The following is a 23,897-nucleotide window of genomic DNA, read 5'->3' as shown; positions in this document are numbered from 1 at the left end:
TACCATTTTTTTTTTAATAAAGATAAAATTACAAAAAAGGTAAAATCAGCTCAGGAAAGGCAAATTACTTTAATAGATCAGTTTAGACATTTAACATAATAACTCACATCCATTTTTAAATACTATTACATAAAGCATGGTGAAGAAAGAAATTTCTGCCTCATAATTAGAAAACTCACAATACAACTTGCCAAAAACCAGAACAAAGCCGTTTGAAAATAAATACGGTCCATGCCAAATAGTACAAAATGAAATCAGCAGTCTTTCTCAATATGAAAACTTTTCTTCTTTTAGGTATCCTCCACCTCCAGTATTACGTTCTCCAATCGATGACAGGCTATCTTTTGTTCAAGGATTGCTGAGCTGTTCTGATTTTGCTCTGTACAAAGGCAAAAATAAAATGTTAAAATATTTCATTTTTTGAACTACTACTCTCATGACTCTAAAACATTTAGTATTATGAAGAATTGTAAGTGATCTCTACAGAAATCAACACTTTGTAATATTTTAAATTAATAAACACTCTTCAAAAAACTGACGTTCATTATTAATTAGTTAGTGTTTACCCTTTGGCGTCTGTCTTTTCACCACTGCTGTCCTTGGATTTATCCTCCTCCTTAACATCTGAAAAAAAACAACACGATTTTCAATACAACAAAATGCAAGAAAACCTTAAGACTACAGAAGAAAAAAGCATGACCAACTTATATTTTTTTGCATATATTCCTAGCCGAGGAGAAGTAGCTTTTAGAAGTCGTCACTGGTTACATATAACATACAGTATTAAATCCATCCATCCAAAGGAGTGATCTGAGCACACCTCAGGGTAAGTCTCTCTTGCCTGGCCATGATGATGGTATGCAGTAATGAGACCTGATTTCTCCTTCAGCTCCATGGGGTCTTACAGCCCTAAGATGTAGCTCCTGTTCTTGGAAAGGTCAATAGTCCTTGGAATTACACTAAACCCAGAACCCTACCTGTCTTCTGTTTTACAAACAAACAAAAAAAAACCAACAACACACCACAGTTGGCTCACCCCACAAAAGCAAACAGGAAAAAACTCTTTGTCTAATGTACTTAAAGCAAGAACACCTTTTTATCCTTATTTTCATTAACCTATGCACATTCCTGTTTTTAAATTACAACTTTGTGAGGAAACAACAATAACCCTTGGCTGAAAATAGTATTCTAGTGTGAATAGCTGTATCTTAAAACTGATTAATTTAAAACAGAGATGCTTTAAATATGATGGAAAAAATAAATCATCACCTCAACAGCTAATTAACTATTAACAGCAAATGCATCTTTCTCCTGGCAGAAGTGACATTGGCAGTTCTAAAATACAGCATGAAATCACAGCCAAGTCCTACCTGTTTTTTTGTCCTCTGTCTCTTTTTTGTCTTCCTCTATCCTGGCTTTCTTTGCTCCTTTCTTATGATCTGCAACATTTCGTCGTCCACCTTCCCCTTCATCTTCAGAATCTGAAAATTCTTCATCACAGGCTATGCGCTTATCAGATGCTCGAACTAGGATTCAGAATTGTGAAATCAATTGAGCATAAAGTGCAACTACAATAGGCCTAATAACAAAAGAACTATCAAATTGAGAATGAGTAATAACATCCTATAGTCATTTAATGCTGATGAACTAATTATGGATAAAAATACTATCTTTCATGATACTCTGGGACTCTCACGAGGACTTCTGAAAATAGCTTTACAGAGACACTTGGGGAGGGTGGGAGTATTTGTAACATGTATCAAGAGAATTTCAAATCCTGAAAACTAAATCACAGGAAAAAACATGGTTTCAACAGAGCATCAGTAAGAGGCTACAGAATTACTTCAGTCACCATCAAAAAGTTAATTGTAGCAGAAAACTCTTATCTGTAGCTAATGAATGACTGTCTATACAAAGGTTAACAGTAATAAAGTGAAGTGTAGTGAGTATGGAAAACCTCTCTCGCAACAAAAACAAAAAGGGTTTTTTGAAACACAGTATCTCACTTGACATAAATGGGGAAGGGAACATAACTTTTTTTTGTGAAGAGCAAAAGGCAGAAGCCAAGTCCTGCCTACCTTTAGCTACACAATTCAGATATCTGAGACCTCTGGAGTATCTACTCCAGTTTTTAAATAGTCAAGACTCTTTCATAAGGTGAAAAAAAGCCATGTTCTTTCAGCATGTTTTTAGACCTCTTTAACAGGTTCCGATTTGTGCACAGATGCCACCCACCTTAAGAACAGCAAAACTGGCAGATTGGTGGCAAAATTACTCGGGAGACAAAACTGCCAGTCTTCCAATACTGCACTACTAGGACTAACGTTCTGAACAATCAAATCTAAAAAGACTCTACTTGGACATGCTCTTTCATGAAAACGTATTTCTTACTAGAAATGCGTTTATCTGGATCTTCTCCATCCTCGTCTCCACTATCTTCATGAACAGCATCTTCAGGAATGGCCTGCATCTGTACACCAGGTGCATGAGGTAACATGCGCAGGTTTTCAAATAAGCGTTGCCTGCAAATAACAGACAAGGAAAGATATTACTACACGGAGTAACACTTCCTTGGATTTTCAATCTGATTCTGAAAACTCTGCATTCAAAGTTAACTTGTTTTGCTTTGTAGTCATTGTTTCATTTCCAAAAAAAAAAAAAAAGAAAGAGGCATGCCAAGTTCAGAAAGTTTTCCATCCCTAACAAATCATTAGCATCCACAGTATACTTGAGTATCATTTGCTCTGAACTTTTTAAACACTTATTTCAATCAACTTCAATTCCCCACAGGGTCAGCACAAGTACAGCACACATAGGCTGAAATGAGTGACAGTATTACACTGTTTTAATAAGCTAGAGTATCAGGCAGGATAATAAACTATCCTCTAGTTCCTTAGAAAGCAAGCCAGACACTTAAAGCATGAAGACTTCCACACTGTGTACAGCAATGACTGCAGAGTCAAAAGCGATCCATCTGGAAAAGATTCCCTATTGGCTGTTTCAGGGAGAACAGAGATAATTTCTCTCCTGTCTAAGCAACCTGATGGGATGAACCCCACACTCCAAAGTACCATGTGCAGGAAAAGAAAGGACATTGGGCTCCACCCACGGAAACATTTATGGCCAAGCTGAACAGGGCTCTGAGCAACCCGATCTAGTTGAAGATGTTCCTGGAAACTTCAAGGAGATGACCTTTAAAGGTCCCTTCCAACTCAAACCATTCTATGATTCTTCTTGGGCTTAAAACTGTCATTCCAAATAAGCCTGAGCAGAGAAAAAGGTGTGGCAATCATCAAATATTAGCTCTTCTAACAACTATCTCAGGATCCTTCTGCTCAATTTGAAGAGCTAAATAGCAACTGCTGATTTTTTTGAATCCTTATAGTCTCTGCCTCTGCACAAATTACATGACCTGGTAAAACAATTTTGCTAATCCAGGGAGTCCCCTAAAGTTAGGTCTCCATGAAAACATACAACTAACTGAAGGAGGATTTCCTGAAACAATGGTTCATTGCTCTTTTTGTGGGTGCTGGTACAAGGATGTGAGATTCTATCTCTGGCAACAAAACATACATAATCCATGCTCAGGGAGGTGTTATAGAGCAAGCAAGTTTTGCAGCCTACTCACACCACAAACACTCAACAATACACAATATACAGCAAGCAGCCTGGCGGATCACCAGCTAGCACACTATTACTGCAGAGAAATTCTGCAGAATTACATCAGTGAAAAATAGGCTTTCTTTCCCCCCTTGTACATTATTAAAAACTAAACCCCTTTCATTTGATTGTGATTTATATATTTGCACTATGAACACCAGCCACAGTCTATACAGCATCCACTTCAAATATTAGAATTTTAACTGCTTGGGTGAATTTTGCAATTTGACAGTTTTACAGATTATAGCAGTACTGGCAAAACTTATACAGCTACTTTCACATCTCTTTTCAGCTATTTTTAGTAACCAAAAGAATTCCTGAGCACCATTAACAGCCTGTTAAAGTAGGGGTGGGGGTTTATTCTTTTAAACCCAGAGCAGGGATAAGCCTCAGTAACCAAAGAGTACTCCAGGCTAACTGATTTTCTTTTATTAGTTGAGTACAAGATTGTATGTATGCATACACCATTTGTGGAGTAAAATATTTGTCTAAAATCAAACCTTCAGGACGTGAGGAGGAATAAACTAAGTATCAGAAGCAGCACAGGCTAAAAACGCAAACCCGCTATAGCTTGGCAATGAGCACTTCTCAAATCTTGTGGATTTGTCAAACCACAGTCACTCAATTGCCTGCACACGTATCACCGTCCACAGTTCTGGATGTCCGAGCTCACATGTGACTTTTTATTTTCACAGCTGGTAGCTACAAAGAACGACAATCTTGGTTCATGTTTAGATACAGAGATGAGAATTAGAAATCCTGATCATCTCAGCATACCAGCTTCTTTCCTGACGTGATAAGTCTACAAAATCAGAATGGGAAGCCAAATAAAACAGTAATCTCTTTAGTTGCTGGAAAAAGTGAAAATCCAAGCTGGGTCTTAAAATTTTTATATTTATAGCCATAGGACTTCATATGCATACACTGCTATTTTAGGAACAGACTTTTTAAAAGTAACTCTTCTGACAGAAATTAAAAATATGTCAAATCTTTTCAGTACTTCTTTTTAGTGTCTAACAGAGAAAGGGGTAGAGTTTTCAAAACTGTCTAGCAGTTAAACCTCTGGAGAAATCTGATCCACGTGACCTACTTGATAGGTAAGGTAATTGCTACTTACTTGATCTTCTCCATATATTCTGGAGTATTCTGATTTGTCATATTTGAAGGGCTAATATGAAGCTTGAAGTCTGGTCCAAAATACTCAAAGTAGTCATTGTATGGCAACTCTGTAAATCCAAACACAAAAGATAACTTTGTGACCCTAAAAAGACTTTAAACATTCTAAATACATCAGTAATTTTGACAGAATTTCAGTTAGAGAACTATCAGACCTAAAATATTCAGGCAAGCAATAATATTTAAGTACTATCTGAACTCTTCAGTGTTTTCCTCTAGATTATTCAATACATGAAATTAAATCTGTTGGCAAAATACAAAGAGCAAGAGCAAGTTCCACTGTAATAATGTTAAAACATACACGGGATCAACGTAAGTAACAAATTTGGCAAAATAATTAAAAGCGCTGCATCTGCAGAAAAGATAAGATCAACTGATGTTTTCTTATAGCTGCTTTCAAAGCTAGTCCAGTTTGAAAAGTTTGCGTGAGCCATTCAAAATACTCCTTCAGCAAAACATGTAGCAGATATTATTAGGCTGAAGATCACAACTAGTTCAATATTGAGTGCTGTACAGTGGTTCAGTGATGCCCTTGTCTGTCTGTTCCCTCCACTCCAATTTTTGTATTTTCACAGATAATGGCCCCCAACTAGAACATCTAGTCTCCAAAATAAAGATGAAGAGTCCATATCAAGGAAAGTCTCAGTAATTTATATTGAACACAACTGTATCTTCCCAGATAAGGTAACAAATCTAAAAAACCTAGAACCCTTAAGAAATAAAACACTGAAATCCACTTGTAATTGAACCCTATGTCTTGTTTCTTCCTTTAGGAGTATTACAGAATAAGCAATTTGTGAGTCAGACAGAAAGGAGACAGGAAGATTAACTTGCTATTGCAACATTTCAAGATGCACTGTTTCTCCTCAGGATAGATTAAACATGACAGGAACCCACAAAGTTGAGAGGAATGTTAAAAAAAAAATAAATCCAAAAGACCTCATATATATCCATTGAATTGGACATACTAATGGAAAAAAGTTTCCAGATAAGGAAAAACTCTGTCTCTTCAAAAGCTTTGGTTGGCAACAAATATATATATATTGACATGCAATATGGAAAGTATACATCTTGAAAGGTACTGTCCAAATATTCTTTTCTCACTGACAGCAGCATTCCACTTAAGTCAGATAGAAACACTATGACTTCAGCAACAAACACACAAACAGCAAAAGGTTATCAGCAAAAGTTGCAGTCCAGCAGGAAAATTGCCATGACTAACATAAAATCAGTGTTTGGACTGGTTTGTTGCATAAAAAGGCATTCTAAAAAACACACCCAGAAATATATTTGGCCAGAAATAAAGGGAGTGCAGGATCTTTGGGGATCTTCCTCAGAGAAACTGCTTCACTATGCAACTATTTGAAAGAATAGAAAGTTCACTATTTATTGACTAAATTGTAACAATAGCTTTCTACATAGTTTATTCTAAACAGATGCATTACAGTTAGCAATAGGAATATTTGCTATCTGTCCCTGATTATTGCTTAATAAAATAATAATTTGGGTATTAATATTTACCATTAGGAATTTCACAATCTAAGGCAACAGCAGTTTCATACGTCCAGCATCGAGCCACATTACGAATAGTATATCCTCCTCCTCCTAACATCAGCAATGGCAAGTTAAATGTCTTTACAACTTCCACACATTTAGCATGACCTGTCAAACACAAAGAGTTGATAATATATGCAAAATATCTATTAAACAGAAAAACATATAATGAAATATTTAATCAGACATGCAGTCACACTTAACAAGTAAGAATTTAATTGATTCAGGTAAAACAGAACTGTCTCCCCCTAGAGCTAAGCACAACCTCACAAGAAGTCAAGATCTACAGGTAAGAAACATACAAAATAAACTGAACATTGTCCACCCCAGTCTTCAGAAATTTTGCACGACGGTCTATTGCTGCTGTTCCGAAATTCTCATAGAACACTGAGCATTTTGTTTTTTCATAACTGATGTCAATACCCAGTGGCAAATCCAGGGACAATTTCTCACTCAAATGCAAAGGAGGAAGAAGGGAAAACAGAAAATCAGTACTTGGTCCTTTCTACTTCTAACTTTGAACCTGTATTAGGGGTTGCTAAGTCTTGCTTACAGAGTGAACTGGTGCCAAGACAGTACACACTCCAGGGAGATACAGCATACTGACAGGCATCTGTAGCAGGCAGCAGCTCTCTTGGTTTCCAAGATATGTAAGATGGAAAAAAATCTGAGCTGTATAGGCAACTGAAGTAGCTTTGCCACCTGGTGCAAACCAAAAAAAGAACCCTGAAACACTGCAAACCCAACAGATACTATACTGCAATTTGTTGCCTACAAAACTCTAATTGCTTCATTAAGAAGACCAGAAGATGAGTGATTCAAAGAGGCTGGATTCAAGGCTTCGCAAAAGTTCAATACACATTTAACATTTGAGCACTTAAATAGAGATAATAAAATATAATAATATTTGCTAAATTAACATCTCATCGCAATTTCAAGAATCACTCTTTTGAGTAGAAATGTAAGTAATACTAAAATAAGTTAATGCTACGGAAGTTAATAAAAAATGGCAGTTAAAATAAGGCTCAGTATAAGAAACACCACTATAAATTTAACAATGCAGTGAGTGGTCTCACTTCAGTAATACCTATTTTATGCCCAAGATGGTGTTTGATGTTTAGTATCTGCAGTTCTACTAAGTGAACCACTAGTTATTTGCCCATCATATTAAGCGTTGCAAGTTGTTGCCATCCTATCACTCCAGAACATTCCTTTAAAGTTACAGAAAACCTGTGCACAGAAGGAATCACTTGATTGGAGAGGAAGAACATGGAAAACATGGACAGAAAGAAAAAAGCAACTTCTGGGTTTCTTTTGGCCATCCTTGTACGGCAAAGAAACAAGTGATTAATAACAGTAACGAACAAAATCTTTCTGATCCCAGTCCATATCATGAAAGTGTCTTGAAAAATAGTATGAAGGACAGAGGTTTCTATTAAATAAAAAGTTACAGACAAACACTTTTATGCTTACCTTTAACAGTAAGATTAAAACATCCCAGCCTGTCACCAGACAATGAATCTGCTCCACACTGTAATACCACAGCACTGGGCTGGTACATCTCCATTACTTTGGATATAATCTAAAACAGTAAGTTGTTAATTCACATTAAAAAAATAAATGGACAAAATAAAACCAGTATTTTTCCAGAGCTTAAAAAAAGAAAGTACTCACTGGTTTGAATATCTGTCCATACGATTCATCATCTATACCGTCCCTCATTGGAAAGTTGACAGCATAGTATTTTCCTTTTCCAGCACCAATGTCCTACAATCAAAGACTCCAAATGCTTTATTACACAGAAACACATGATTATATAATTGAAAAAAGTTACACAATTCTGATATACTATTTTGTACCATTATTCATGTCGGCGTGGGGAAAAAGAGGCAAAGAACCTTACTTGATTCCCCATTCTCCCATAAAAATCATTCTGGAGCGCAGGAATTGTAAACCAAGACTAAATTTGCAGAAGACTACATTATTTTTTTAATTGATAGATTTAAGACAAAAAGACAAAATGTAACCGATCCGTTTAGCCCACTAAAACTAGAGAAACAAAAACAAGCAAGAAAACTGAAAAGATCAAGGTGATATGCATGTTTTCAGTGCTGTACAGAAGGTCTGGATTTAAGGTTTTAAAACCATATTCTTTGCTCCAAATGCAGGATGAAGAACTAGCTGCAGCAAAAGGAAGAGAAGAAAATCAGAGGCAACTTATAGGTGCTTTTGAAGAAACTGAGACTTTTTTAAACAAAAAATTAACTTGCAGATTATGCTCAGATCCATCAGGTGACAAGGCAGGAACTGTAGTAGTCTATCTAACCAGACCTTCCTGGACAACACATGTACTAAAAGGAAAAACTTTGGAGGAAAAAAAAAAATGAATAAACCCTGAATCCATCCACTTCTTTTTCATTTGTAACTGATACTTGCATCTATTATAAATTCTAAAGAAACAATATAACATTCTGGTAGTTGCCCATTCATCAACTGATCAAATTTCCTTGGAGAACACAGGCCTCTAAGTAGCACTACAGTATGAACTGACATATCTACTTATATCCAGGACAACATCAGTGCTATGATCTAAGATGTACAGGAAGTCAAATAACTTACTAAGGACACTGGAAGTTCAGACTGCACAATACCTTCAGTAGAAAATGGATGAATGAACTAGACAATTTCTGTGAGATTCGGCTACACTGATAGAGCAGAGATCACAAAATCACCAGATGATGCATGATTTGTTTCTGCATCAAATCAGACCAACAAACTAAAGAATAACAGAAACAAGCGTGAACGGAGCCCACTGACAAAAACAAACATAAGATCTGGCTGTTGAAGTTGATGTAAATAACCAGTAATGGTAGACCAAGTTGAGTACAAGCAACCAACACAACACTGGTCTCCAGAAGAAATGCTGACTTTTCAGAGAATTAGTTCTCCTTTTAGTTCAATTAGCTTTGCAAGCTCTGGAGATAAGGAAAAGCTAATGTTTGGGTTTTTTTTGTTTTTGGTTTTTTTTTTTTTTTGTTTTGTTTTGTTTTGTTTTTTTCCCCCTATGAGGATGTAATAATCACAATAAAGCCTGCTGAAGTCTGTATGCAGACAATACTCACTTCAAAATACTAGCTAGCAGCACAGAATAAAAGTTACCATGCCTGAGGTACTGCTTGTCACTGACACTGTGTTAAAAAAATCCCAATAACATACAATACTCTTCTATTTATTTCAGCTATGTATCTTTAAATTCTTTGTCCTGGGTGTGGTGAGGTGAAGAATCCATAAACTTCTCTGTCAACGGTAAGTGCCATTTCTAAAAAGCCAAGATAGCTAACCCTTCAAAAAAATTCTAGTGAAATTCAGCAACAGCTTGTCTTTATAAACATCCTGGTCTCAGCTGTTTTTTGTTTGAAGCACCACTACCACCTTGTGGCCAGTCAGGTTAAACCACATGCATAAAAACAATGCCTAATGTGATTTCTACCTAAATCAATTTAGAACAGAGTTTATCAAAATCTAACAACTGTAATAACATTCAGCTCCAGCCACACGAAAATGAGCACTTAGTACCCCACTGATTTAAAGCTCAACTTTCATCTACTCCTGTGTCCTCTGGGTATCATCAGCACGCTGGGGAGAGCATGCTCCTGGAATATTAGCAGAAACACGCACGTGCGCATCTCTAGAATCAATATAAAAGTAGTAGGAAAACAGTGAACTCTTTCCCAGCACAGAAGTTTTGTCAGTAAACTTTTTTGAAATGTTTACAATTTTTTTTTTAAATACGTACAAGCTAAAGAAGAAAGTTGCTAATACCACAGGAGTGACTTATCCTGGGAGTGTCTCTCATAAAAAGGTATAATGTAAGAGTTTGAAGCTAGGAATTTGTTAATCCTAATACTTGAAATATTCTTTCAAATTGCAAAGTGGAACAATTTCCTGTTTTAATGGACAACAGTGCAACATGAGGAATGACTAACTAACTTAAAATTAATATGAAGGGCCAGGAAAATTGGTTTCCATTCTCAGCTTTGCCAAAGATTCTGTAACAGGTTAAATTATAATTATTCACAGGCCAATGCTCCCTCCTTCAATCTAGCTATAAGGCTTAGCATAGTCTGCGAGGCACGCTAAAGTTCTTCAGTAGTAAGCATCATAAGAAGTCAAGACACACTTTATGACATAAATACTTCCAAAATGAGACAGCTGTATTACTAGGCAAATAGCATACAGTAAATTAAGGAGGTTGTAGCAAGAAGTGTGTTGGTCTCTTTTCCCAAGTGACAAGCAATAGGACAAGAGGAGGTGTGTTGGTCTCTTTTCCCAAGTGACAAGCAATAGGACAAGAGGAGGTGGCCCTGGGTTGCACCAGGGGAGGTTTTGATTAGACATAATGAAAAATTTTTTCATGGAGAGGGCTGTCAGGCATTGGAACAGGCTGCCCAGAGATGTGGTGGAGTCACCATCCCTGGAGGTATTTGGAAGACACGCATGTTCTTGGGGACATGGTTTGGTGCCACTGTTGGGTTGATGGTTGGACTTGATGACCTTGAGGGTCTTTTCCAATCAACATGATTTTATGATTCTATGAAATTCAAGTTGCAATTGAAGCTCTGGCATAAAGTTATTTTAAGATTTGAAGTAAGTTTTGAAGCCATGTGATCTCCAAACAGCTACTTTTCGCTGTATGTGTAGAACCGAAATGTATAGATAATGATTATAAATATACCATGTTTCCAAAATCTCAGTGAACTAAATTAATTATATATTTGAACTAAATTTTCAGTAAATTTATCTAGAAGTGAAGGTGTTCATTTCATGTAAAAGCAAATAATTTACTTCCTCACTAGGCTGTATTTTTTTCTTACATTTCTCAATAAACCTCTCACTCTAGACTAACTTATTTTCTGAAAATTTACTGAAGTATAGTATTACTGGACACAGCTATTGCAACCTTGTACTACAACAATATCTACAAGGAAGAGAATAAGAGGCAATTTATCACCTAATAAAATTTTGTGTTCAACCTTACCCTAAGGTCCCCCGTGCCTGGAAAATATTCACCATACTTATGGAATGATACTGTCATCACACGATCTGTGGTATAAAATGCTTCTTCGACACCATCACCATGATGGATATCAATATCAATATACAACACTCTTTGGTGATACCTAGGAAGAAAATCATGTATGAGGAATCATCATTATCTATCATGTTCATAATATACTGGTACCTAAAAGGAAAAAACAAATGAAAAAAAACAACCAAACACTAAAATCCAAGATTATTATCATTTTGATTATTTCGACTGAAGTGATTATATGCTCTTAGAATTCTCAGTACAGTTTGGATAACAATGAAAATAAGTTTATCTTCATCAAAATAAGTATTTTAAGTACATACTGTATTTAGTATGTACCCCAAGCTGTCTCACTCTGTAGAATCAATACCTTGTATTTCTGTTCACATAACTTTCTGTTGTTCACATCTGCTGAATTTGCCCCTTTCACAGGGCATTTCTTTCTGTGTTCTCAATAATTACCAACACAGTCTGCACTAAAATTTCTCTTAGTGCACACTTCAAACAGCATAGTGCCAGGAGCAGGAATAACCCATGTTCCATAAGCCCACAACAAATAAATTTAAATATTTATTTTACATCAACTTTTCTTCTTCACCTCTGTAACTTATCAAGGTAGCAACATCCTTACTTCCAAGCGTATCAGACTATTAGCATGAAATAATGACACTACTGCTTAGCATCTCCTTAAATACTGCAAGTTTCAGATCAGTTTATTTGAAATGAATAAAGAAAACAATTGTCTGAAGCCTTCGACCATTGCAAACAACAGTAAGTACCCCTTATATTCTGTGTTGTTCAGTAAAGAAAGTCTATCAACATTAGAAGACACATCATCATCATGTTTTGCATAGTGCTATAGAATGTGAGTCTAAGCAGCCATAATTTCAGGTAGGCTAAGATTTTTCACTTAACAAGACACTGAGCAGGACAGTTTCCTATAGTTAAATAACCCATGACTACTTGAAACCTTCCTTCCTTCACATGCACATTAAGCTAAAAAATTCAAGACCGGACCACAGAAAATTATATAGCTTTTCTTAGATTGCAAAGACAGATCCTACAAACATGCTGTATATTAACATGAATGTCTTAATTAACATGTTAATATTATCTATTTGTGTAGTGCCTTTAGAAATGTTTTTCATCTTTAAAAAGCAATTCCAGACTATAGCTGCCTCCCCCATCCCTCACCAGCAGACTCAGCTGCTCCATTCCTAAGAGTCAAATACCTAAAATATTTTTTTGTAAAAAATGAGATTTATGTGTTACTAGAAAGGATACAGCTCTCTGAAGCAGTACAAGTAACATTTGGGATATGAAGTTTTAGTGAAGCATTACTGTTTGAAGTTAATTATTATCACTTTTTCATTACTCCTCTCATTTTTTTTATTTTGCAGTCATAGCAGCACAGCTGTTATTTCATTATTTATTCATAACAGCCACATTAATTCATGTAACAATGCAAGGAAGTTCAGTGCATGATTGTCCCTGAATATTCCTGTTTGATTTAGTAAGGACTCAAATGATAGGAAACAAGCAGGCATATTGAGAAACCAAATCGGTGCATGATTGTGAGCATAATGACTGCCCTAAGGGGTCAGGGCAGTGATCCATCTAGCCCACTGCTCTGTCCTTATAAGTAGCAACAGCAGATGAACATTTACAGAAAGCATGTAAACCTATCCATTTTCTGACGTCTGCTTCCCTAGTACTTCCCCACTATCTAGAGTTAGAGTATATGGAGTTTTACAGGCTCCACTGCTGCTTGGATCTTTAACATCCATTTACAGACTTCTTGTCCATTATTATGTCTAACCTCTTCTTTGAATCTGTTGTTGCAGTCTGCTTCCTTCAGCCTCCTGTAGCAGCAAGTTCCTGAAGTTCACTATTCTCTGTGTAATGAAGTACTTCCTATATGTCTGTTTTAAGCATATCTTCTATTAGTTATATTTCAGCTTGCCTGTGATCTAGTTTAAACTTCTTGTTGAAGCCAAATCAGGCACAGCTTGTAGTTTTCTTAATTGAAACTGCGTAAGTTCAACATAGGCTATGAAAACACATTGAAATAATAATTAGAATTCATATCTTCAAACATTTAAGTACTTGAATTTGACACTTTCTATAATTATTTCTTGTTCTCATCATAAACTTACTTCAGTAACTCAAGGATGGCGAGCACTATATCATTGACATAACAGAAACCAGATGCCTCTGATTTCTTGGCATGATGAAGTCCTCCAGCCCAATTAACAGCCATGTCTGTTTGTTGTCTGTTCAATTTTACCGCCCCAGCTGTAAGAAAACATACACAAAAATTGAAAGGAAATGCAGTCAGAAACTTCTGAAGGCCTTGAAATTTATTACATGAAATAGTATCTTATTTTTAAATAAGCTGATATTAGATCTGATCTCTCATCAATGCTGAGATAGAGGCTGTCAAATATGAGATATATCAAGTAACTGATAAACAATTAATTAATAAAAAACCCCTTATGTTTGATAGTATATTTAAAACTGAAGCAAAGTTTTAAGTTGCTGATACAAATGTAATAAAGTTACAAAATAGCTGGCAAACAATATGTGCTTACCCACAGAGCCTCCAGTCGACAGCTGACAAAACTCAAACAGGCCATCAAATACAGGACAATCTTCTCCAACATTAACTGTGTAAGAAATGCATTACTTTTCAAAAACACCATTCCAACAGCATTGCTATATGCATGCATAACACAGATGCAATGCATAGTTCATTCAGCACTTTAACTACCCCCCCCATGTCATTTTTGTCAAGCTAAATGTTAAAACACTGAAAACAAGGTAAAGTCTTTATTATCTAAGATGACTTCGATCTAATATTTTTTCTTTTTTCCAGAAAGCTTTGTCTCCTCATCAGCAAGAAAACAGATAGTTTCTAGATTTTTTTTTTAAGTAGTGCTGATTAATACAGGCCATGTTAAGAAATACACAATTCTTTGAAAAATAATTCACTGAGAATAATGCATCATAAAGGGGTTACAATACTACCTTTTAAATTGATATAATAGCTGTCAAACTGCATTCCTAACAGTACTTTGAGCCCATTCCTATAATTAAAGAAATAAATTTAACAGAAAGGGTGAGCAGTGAATAATGTACAATTTTTACTATTTCCCTCCAACAGGAATGAGTAAGTCCTTTTCTTGACTTTAACACATTTTCACACATTGATTTTTAATTCTCTACTCTTCTAAAAGCCATTCTTTTTCAGAATGATTTTGCATTAGAACAGAATTTTAAGACACTTTTGCAAACACCTCATAACTGAAGTTTAATCTGTGCATTAGTTTACAGAGTATTATTTCACATCTAGAATAGACCCTGTGAATGGGGAAGCAAAATTCCTTACATAAGCTTAAAGAACATTTTTGCCAAGATGGCTGCTTTTCTTAGAGAAGTCCCAAAACTAGTGTAACTAAACGCAGGCACATGCTACTCGTTACAATATTTCTCTAACCCACCCATATCATTAAGCCACATTCATACCTCTGTACTGTTGAATATTCAGCTTTAAACAAGGCTAACCAACAAAGTACATACACATAGATTTAGCCTCATGTTGACACTTACATCTCTGCATTTGCTTGCTGTACTCAGACATATTGTCAGGCCTTATTGATCGGAGAAATTTGATGTATTCATCACTATGGTACTTGGTCATTTCCTCAGCAGTAGCTTTGTGGGGTCGCTGATAACAAGTTATAGAAATAATCAATGTTCTGCAAAATCAGCTAATAATTAGCTAAAACAGATAACTTGAAGGAAATCGAATCTACTTTGAATGCAAAATAGTGAAACTGATAATAGTACTGTTTTAAATAAAGCAAGGACTACTCTCTTGTAAGTATACAACTTAATTAGTTCTTTGTGCAGTTAACCCAATGTTCCCCCAACACTCCACCCCCCCAGCCATCAAAATAGTGGTGAAAAGTCTCTACTGGGCCTCTATATTACTTCTTCCAGACATGGACAACAATCTGCAGTCCTCACCAGTTGTAAAATACTGTTTCATTTCTAAGAGAGCTCTGAATACACTGTTCAAGCATTTTCTATTTCCACTTCCACTTCTCTCCACTTAATTTGTGTGAGAATACTTGAAGCCATTTAAAAATAACAAAAACAGTGGACATTCTATTGCTCATACTCACATAAATTTCCATTTTTCTGTACAAGCCATAATTAAGCAGCAAGTTGTGGGTCATTCGGATCCTATGAGGTTTCATTGGATGCCCCTGTCCATAGTAATAGTTTCCAATATCACCTGTCAATATTACACAAATGAATAGCTAGTCATACCATAAAACAGTCTTTCATTGCTAGTTAGAATCATTTCCAGCAGAAAGCAGGTATGGTGATTGAAACAAAAAAAATCACACACCAAACAAAACCCAAAACCAACAACCACCACCACCCACTAAACTGATAAAGGAAATAGTCTATTTCAAAAAGGCCATGACAAAAATAAACTGCCTACAGAAAGTTGTATGCCAGAAGCAGAGGGCAAAAAGGAAGTCAAACACCTTTACTACAAGTAGACAGTAGTAGAGGAGCAAAATGCCTACAAGAAGTGGTTTCAAATCAAGTATGAAGAAAATAGTGGAGAGGAACTAAAGAATAAAGAAATGGGAAGCAAAAGTAGAATTCAGAGGAGAGCAGAAACAATTGATGACACAGCCATATTATACCACAATATAGGCTGTGGTAAAACCTACCATTTTGCAGGAGCTGATTTTAAGATACTACCTTCAGCCTGCCCTTAACTACTAACTCTACCAGTTACATTCCAGAAGTTAGCTTCACATCTATTGCTGCAACCACATGTACAAACATTCCCCAGCCACCTGCCACTAGGGATCCACAATAGTTTAAAAGAACCTTGTAATCCAGATTAGCCTGGCTCTGTCAAACTGCAGAGAAACTAGATAGATTATTAAAATAACTAATTTGACACAAACTTCCAAGAAAAGAATGGCTGCTATCACGGGCTTGTCAAGTTTTCTCCTCTTGGGTACTGTTACAACATATGTGCCTCCCCTTTGAACACTGACATTCACAAGAGACAACTCATTTTAAATAGAACTAGTGGTCCATATGTTTCTGGAAACATAGACAAGCCTAAAAGGTATGTCCAGTTGTGAACAGGTTTCAGCTGGAGAATTCCTAATAACTCTTATTAATAGCATCTCTTTTGGACAAAATTTCCTGACAAGACTAATTAACTTTACCTTCTTGAAATTTTTACTTTTCTTTCACATCCTCCAATATGCTCTGCCTTGTCCACTTCGGACAAAATAAATACTATTTTCACAGTGTCATACTATTTTACAAATTCTGGTAGGCAGAGGTAAAAAGAAGCACCACTACAAAATGGCTTCAATTTCTTCAACATGAGTTCCACCTCAGGAGAAAGGGAAAATGTCAGCTCACAGTAGCCTCACCAACTATACAGAAAAGCAAGCATTGCAGTAAGATTTTTAAGTCTCAAAGTATTCTAAAATCCAGCTTTTAAAGTGACAAGGAGAATAACAACACTTAGGAAAACAGATATAACCTCATGTAATGTAAAATGAAGTTATCGAGAAAAACAATTACTTCGCACCTAACTTAGTCATCCTGCAACAATGGATATACCAAGTTTTAGCATCAAGTTAAGAACTTTGAAGAACTTGGACCTACCCTAATTAAAGTATTTAAGTGGAAGATTAGCACTTCTTATCAGTTACTAAGACCTGGAGTCTTGCAAATACAAAAAAGTGCAGGCCTGTGGGAGGTTACATGCACATCAAGAGCAAAAGGTATTAAAAGAGTATATCCACACCCCTCCCCGTCAGCAAAAATATTTCCAAGCATTTTACAAAGCACTACCTTACAAATTTGTTGTTCAGGAAAGATCTACCACATCTCTGAAAACTAATGACTGGTAAAACGACACCAACCATTTACTAGCCCTACTTTGTTTTGTGAAGTTACTGTTACATCACAGATTTACAAAGCTCCAAGCTAGTAAGAGCCTAAATTTTTGAAAATTAAGTCAATAGTGACTTTTAACAACATGATGTCTTTGAGGAATCTTCATTCCAAATGCATTTGTGTCTTAAAGAATGTGTATGTATCTCATACTTTTTTTTAATCAGGTAATTTAATTTTAACTATTTCACCTTGTATAGTCATTATCACTTATATTTTACTCAGAATGCTGATGAATACAGAAGTAGACAACTAATAATGATTTTTTTGTGTGTTATGTAAAATATAAGATTTTGTTTTCCCATATGTAAAACAGTAAAAACACCTCAAACATCAGCAAGCTTTTCAAATATACTTGCAACAAATACTTCAATACATTGCAATAAATCAAACAGATCCAAAATATAATCATATTCTAGATATCACACACTGCAATATACACTTTAAAAAAAAAAATCAATATATTAATCATACCTTTTAACTTTCACTTTATTTTTTACCAGAAAGGAGAACTTTTAAAAGAATTGGCAAGTTAGTAAATTTAATGGGAGTTTATTTAATCAAATAGAAGACCAGTGCGGGAGCATCTGGCAGAAGCATATTGATCCTTCTGTGTTAGAGGTCAGTGGTAATGACTAACAATAAATATTGATATAACACACCTTAGCAACAAGCAATACCATTTACATCTTCCAGGTCTTAGCATCACCAACAAAAAAGGGTTTTGGCATTAGCCTCAACAAAAAACAACAAACCAACCAACCTCACAAACAAACAAATCAAACATATGGACAAAAAGCCCATTACATTTCAAGGGACTGTTGCAATGTGTATGCTGACAGGCGTGGGGAAGGAAAAGCTACAAAGAGGTTTCTCTTTCTTCATTAGCACCTTGATTTCCAGTCAAAATCACATCACAAAGTGACCTATATTGGAGACATCCTGTGGTGAAAGCTAACGTGTCAAAAGTCTCTCCTCCTTTACCCCGTGAAGGTGCCTTTCCTGATACAAACACTTCATCCCCTGGCCCTGAAACCTATGTATCTCCTCTTTACATATCACAGTACTGGAATACTTTGATGAGAAAAACAAAGTGTACCGAGAATTAGTGTGTGGGGAGATGGGACACCTCCCCCACTGATGTGAGCTAAAAATTCCTGCACTTAGTGACAGACTAACTCTGACTAGTGTACACATAAATATGAGAAACGGGTACAGTGAGGCCAAGAGCACAAGACTAATATTGCAGGTAGTATGAGTACTTGATCCTCAGCTTGTTAATACAAAGATAATAATCACACAGAAGTGTTACAAGTGTATTTTATATCACTCATCAGTGTGGGTGCATGTGGAAAGTGCAAAAGAAAAGAACATAACTGAAAGAGGAAGGAGAGGGAAAAAATGCAAAGTAGTATATGCAGAAAGTTGGCAAATCTATTAATGTCTCACAGCAAGGCTTCAAAGATTGAAATTTACTGTTTTATATCAGTAAAAACATCAGCTAAATGGCTCCCATCGAGAAGTAATAACTTAATCTCTGAAAAATTGAGTCCTTAAATAAAATCAGATGATAAGTGTCAATTTAATGCTAGCACAAGCTTACGGTCCTGTGCTTTTCACCACATCATGCAAAATGTGATACCAACAAATGGCTAGGGGACCTACCTGAAAATTAAGTTGCTACATACACTGTAATGTTCTGGATTCAAATATATTAAAAAAAAATTACTTCTCAATTAATACAAGTTACTTGCTTAAATTCTAGAGAGAGATATCAAATAAAAACAAACTCACAGAATTCCTTTTGAGAGTTTAAGTTTTAGACATTCACTTCTCCAGCTAAGCCTTCAGCAAGGTCTACAGATGTTAAATAATCTAATACACAGAAAAATACAAGAGGCTACATGCCCTCAGGGAACTTCAGTTATGTTTGACAAACACACGACCAACCAACAAAAGCTGCAGTATCTCCAAAAAAGCATGTTAGTGTCTCTAATTACTAGATATATATATAGAAAAATAATACATTTGAATTAACAAATTACAAAAGTCTCAGTGGCCTGAACAAAGGGGCAAGACAATGACTTATCTTTTTGATACTTTGTAACTTGTAAGGTACATTACTTTGTAACTTTGATAAATTATTATGCACACTGACCATATCTCTGTTTATTTTAACTATGGTTACCATGAAATCACGAGGCATTTCAGAACTGTACTAAGTGCAGAAACATAACCGCTACAATGAAAAAAAGCCTACAAATCTTTACAGCAGTTACATTTGGACTGACTGCAGCAATACTAACGGGTGAACTCATGTAAAGATTAATCTAGAAAATATCACCAGTGTCTGATCAGTTTGACAAACAGCTATTCAAACAGGCCTAAAATTACTGCACTAGCATTTTAAGGGTTGGGGGTTTTGTTCTGGTTCTTAAAATTAAGCATATGACTGGCAAAGTTCTGACTACTGAGCAGAGGGTGAACACCAACCACCATGTTTGGAAGCCACCGCACAAAGCATCTATCAGTCTTCATGAAACACTTTTCAGTTCAAGCTTACATCTGCAGAGAAGATAAACTGCAAATGCTAATGTAGTTCAACAGTTCTGAATATAGCAGCATATTGCCCTATTAAAACAGGCTTAGTCTTGTTTTCATGGGTTGAACGAACCACATTCTGATGCAGATCTCTCCAATTTTTCATGAAGGTAGAGACTTTTGAACATTAAATTATGCATAATGAGCAATCTAAACAATATTGCTAGTGAAGTGGTATGGAATAAATACACTTATTAACTGTAGCCATGATAGTTGCTGCATAAATCTCTAGAACTGTGCTTTGCTCTACAGGAGCACAGAGTTGGAAAGACCACTTAGGTCCTGTCTTCACTGCTGCGGGCAACTGTACAACATGTACCTGTTTGGAAGACGCCGCTGAACTACCTGAGCCTCATGTTGCAGATCGCAGCAACAACCTGAAGACACATGGTAAGAAGCTAAAATAAAAGCTACAATATCCTTCCATATTTAGCATGGTTCTAAGCAGTGTGAGCAACAGACTTCACTAAGCTATAGCCATATATATATAAAGATTAGAGGCAGTTATTAAAATATTTCAGCTGAGATGACTTAAGTATCTTAATTTGTACATTTATAGTTCTTCTCATAGTATACTGGCTCAAATTTAAATAAAATTCCTGTCTGGAGCATGATGAGCAATGCAAATTCTGCAAAATGGATGTGGCTGACTTACAGACAAACTGCAGAAAATGAAATCAGGCTGCTTCTATACAAAGTTTATTGGTTCCAGATACACTCTGAAGACTTAAAACAGGTAATTATCAAAAAATGTTAACAGCAACATGGTCTAAGAAGACCTGGAAAGTGACAGGTTAATTTGAAAAAGTAACTTCAAATGACGATCACACTGAGTTTCACAAAAAGCATGTAGGAATTTACTGCATCTCAAAATATATGCATATATAATACTCTAATACATTTGAACACTTTTTAGTGTATACTTTTACAGACACAAAGTGAAAGTATGTGTGGAGGGAAAATTATGAAAAAAAGGTCATTTACTTTGGTTATGACATGCTTTTAGCATGCTTGAGTTATCTTTGTATTTTTTGTTTTTCAGTTATTTAAGGCTGTGAACACTCCCCTTTCTTTGATTCATGACTTTGCTGGTACGACACAGTTACAAGATACTCAAGAGTTGCCAGCTGAACCACAAATTAGTATTAGCAATATTTACTGCAGGTATTAACTCTAAAAGTCCTTCTAGTAAATTTATTTCCAGAGAAAGTATAAAGTAACTGTTGGCTTTGCCAACAACAACAAAAAGACATCAAAATAATTCCAAAGCTGTTCATTTTTACAACAGATATTCCTTCTACATTATTTTTATCTGCATTTATCCTAGCAAGATATGAGCTACAACTGCTTTTAAGTCGCCATTACCCTGTCACCTGAAAACTTCTTCCTTCTCCAGTCTCCCCCCTCTCTTCACGAGTACAGCTTTTTGTCTGTTAAGGGAGCCTGACACTAGCACTCAGTACCAAAATCCAGGGATTGCAGAAAAATTTAAGGTATCAATATCTCCTTAAATACAGCTGCCAGGCTTCATTCAATATTTTTCTTTAAAAAGTATATTGATTTTAAAAATGCAAACATTTGCAGAGAGAAAGCTTCTAAACTATCATCACAGTCTTCCTTTCAACAAGGCAAAGTGATTCCTCTTCTCAAAGAAAAGATTCCAGCCTCACCAAAATTATCCCGAACTGGGGCCTCCTTTCCCCTTTAGGCTGAACAAAGAACCAGAGCTAGCAACAAAGAGAAGGGGGCGGCAACCACCACTCTGCCTCCTTTAGTGTGGTTAGAAAAAAAAAAAAAGCAGGCCCCACAAGATCTGCCATCTAAAGAATGGCAGATTTGTTACAGCAGCAGATACCTTTAATATCTTAGTGGGTTTAGCCATTCATCTTCATTTCCAAAATGGTGAAAACACCAAAGCAAGACAGCAAAACAGCCTCAAACCTCTGTCTCCTGGCTACTACCAACACCAGTCTCAGATGCCAACTTCAAGAACTGTTACAGTAGAAGGCAATTTAAAAAAAAAAAAAAATCAGATCTCTTAACTAATCTGACCAAAGAGTTTACCCTCCAAGCACAAAAAAAGGAAAAGCAAACGCAAACTCAAGAGGAAAACGAAAAGTTCTCGCTGCTGTGGTCAGAGAGAACCACAAACAAGTTGCTGCAAATATCTGAAACTAAGCACGAGCTTTATGTACTTTTTCGTCGTGACTGAAAATGGAGATCACAAGTCACTCTGTCCCCATCAGACAAGGGTGCAAACTTGGAAGGCCTGCAAGCAACTCAAATTTCAGTATTATTAAACACCTACACATGCAACTTTTGTGTTTTGCTGGAGGATAGGCTCCTGGCAGCCAAACCTTCACCCTAATGCATGTTCGTTTGAGGCTGGGGGGCAGAGTCACCCTTCCTCACAGCAGATCTCCGCATGAAAGCCAGAGGAAAGGGAAGGCCTCAGCTCAACAATCACCAGGTGCCGAAGGCACACATGGCCTACACTTTTTTTTTTTTTTTTTTTTGCAGGGGAGGAGCCAGACTCGGCAGCGACTCCAACGCCTCTGTGCTAGGCGAATGAAGGGGAGTGTCTCAACTTTTCTTCTTTTTGGTGGGGAGCGGGGGAGTGTGTGTGTGTGTGTGTGTCGGAGAGAAACAATAGACATAGCACTCACCGCCGGGCCATGCAGCTCCCCGACCCGCACCTCGCCCGGCTCCGACCGCCACCGCCTCCGCCACCCTCCCCGATCCCCGCCGCCCCTTTCCCGTCGTCCGGCAGCCCCGGGGTTCAGTCTCACAGCGAAGGGCGATGGCGCCGGGCCGATGGCGGGATCGAGGCGTTGCGGCGCATGTGAAGGCGCCGGAGACCCCCGGGCTCCGTGGAACCGAGAGGGGAAACTTGTTCCGCAGGGGAGGGGGCGCCCGTAATGGCGGGGCCAGGGGCAGGCCGACCTAGACGGCCGCTACAGGGGCTCCCCCCACTTACACACGCGCGCTCCCGCGCCGGCCCCGCTCACCGTCATAGTAGTAGCAGACTTTCTTCTTGCCGCCGCCCTGACTGTACGCCATAGGGCTGCCGCGCCGGGGCCGAGCCGGGGCTGGGGGGAGGGAGCGGGAGGTCGAGGCGAGCGCCGAGCCGGCACGGAGGGAGGGAAAGAGGGAGGGGGCGGACACGGGAGAGCGGGAACTCGCGACGCCGGGCCACAGGCAGCGCGAGCGGGCCCGACCATCGATAGCGGGAGGGGGCGAGCAAGCTGGACGCGCCCAATCCGCTGCCGCCGGGGGAAGCGAGTGAGATAAGGATGCCAAAAGGACGCGTCTGAGCAAGCAAGGGCTCTTGCCTGCTTATCACTGCCCTTGTCCCTTAGCTACACACAAACTCAAGCAAGGAGCCAGAGGGAAATCCTCACAATCGAACTATTGGAGGAAGCTTTTTCCTCGCCCACCCCCACGCCGCACAGTGGTACGGTCCGCCGGCGGGCGTCGGGCTCTGTCCCCGCCCCTCAGCGGAACTCTCTGGCGCATGCGCGGAGTGGCTGCCCCCTTCAGCCCCGTGCGGGCGCGGTATCGCGTGGCGATGGCGGGGTAGGGGTCGCGCCTGGGCAGCGGCTGCGGCGGGGCAGCCCGTGGCCAACAGGGAGCCCCTGTTTCACCGGGCGGCTCCGTGCCCGAAGAACAGCGGTCTCGTCCCCTGCTCAGCACGGGAGTAAGATGCGGTGACTCCCTTCAGCCTCCCGCCTAGGAGCAGCCGGGGCTGCAGGGCTGCCTCGCCCGTGACCAGGAGGCGCTTCCCGCCGCGCTGGGTGCGGTGCCTCGCTCT

General features: G+C 37.9%; 1 protein-coding gene across 2 annotated transcripts; it reads right to left on the bottom strand.

The window, feature by feature from the left end:
* Positions 1-23,324, bottom strand: HDAC2 (histone deacetylase 2). 2 transcript variants are annotated; one of them, XM_071806621.1, is made up of 14 exons: positions 23,064-23,324; positions 15,667-15,779; positions 15,089-15,206; positions 14,071-14,145; positions 13,636-13,774; positions 11,429-11,570; positions 8,065-8,157; positions 7,864-7,972; positions 6,358-6,498; positions 4,778-4,886; positions 2,392-2,522; positions 1,371-1,526; positions 567-624; positions 1-379 (listed from the first exon to the last, which is right to left on the bottom strand). In XM_071806621.1, the coding sequence occupies exons 1-14, from the start codon at positions 23,305-23,307 to the stop codon at positions 349-351; spliced, it is 1,659 nt and encodes a 552-aa protein (XP_071662722.1). In that variant the 5' UTR covers positions 23,308-23,324; the 3' UTR covers positions 1-348. The 2 variants fall into 2 exon arrangements, with proteins under 2 accessions (XP_071662722.1, XP_065690418.1); XM_065834346.2 differs by having other exon boundaries at positions 23,095-23,322.
* Between the last annotated feature and the right edge of the window lie 573 nt (positions 23,325-23,897).

Source organism: Patagioenas fasciata, chromosome 3, assembly GCF_037038585.1.
Source record: "Patagioenas fasciata isolate bPatFas1 chromosome 3, bPatFas1.hap1, whole genome shotgun sequence".
NCBI classification, from domain to species: Eukaryota; Metazoa; Chordata; class Aves; order Columbiformes; family Columbidae; genus Patagioenas; species Patagioenas fasciata.
This window is presented reverse-complemented; position numbering and strand designations above follow the sequence as displayed.

Excerpts from the sequence above, each read along its gene's own strand:
- HDAC2 (XM_071806621.1), bottom strand. The coding sequence starts at position 23,307 with ATGGTCGGGCCCGCTCGCGCTGCCTGTGGCCCGGCGTCGCGAGTTCCC. Across the intron at positions 15,207-15,666 it reads ACAGAAAAATGGAAATTTAT|CGACCCCACAAAGCTACTGC; the intron begins GTGAGTATGAGC and ends ACTTGTTATCAG. Across the intron at positions 380-566 it reads GAAAAGACAGACGCCAAAGG|AGCAAAATCAGAACAGCTCA; the intron begins GTAAACACTAAC and ends GCCTTTGTACAG.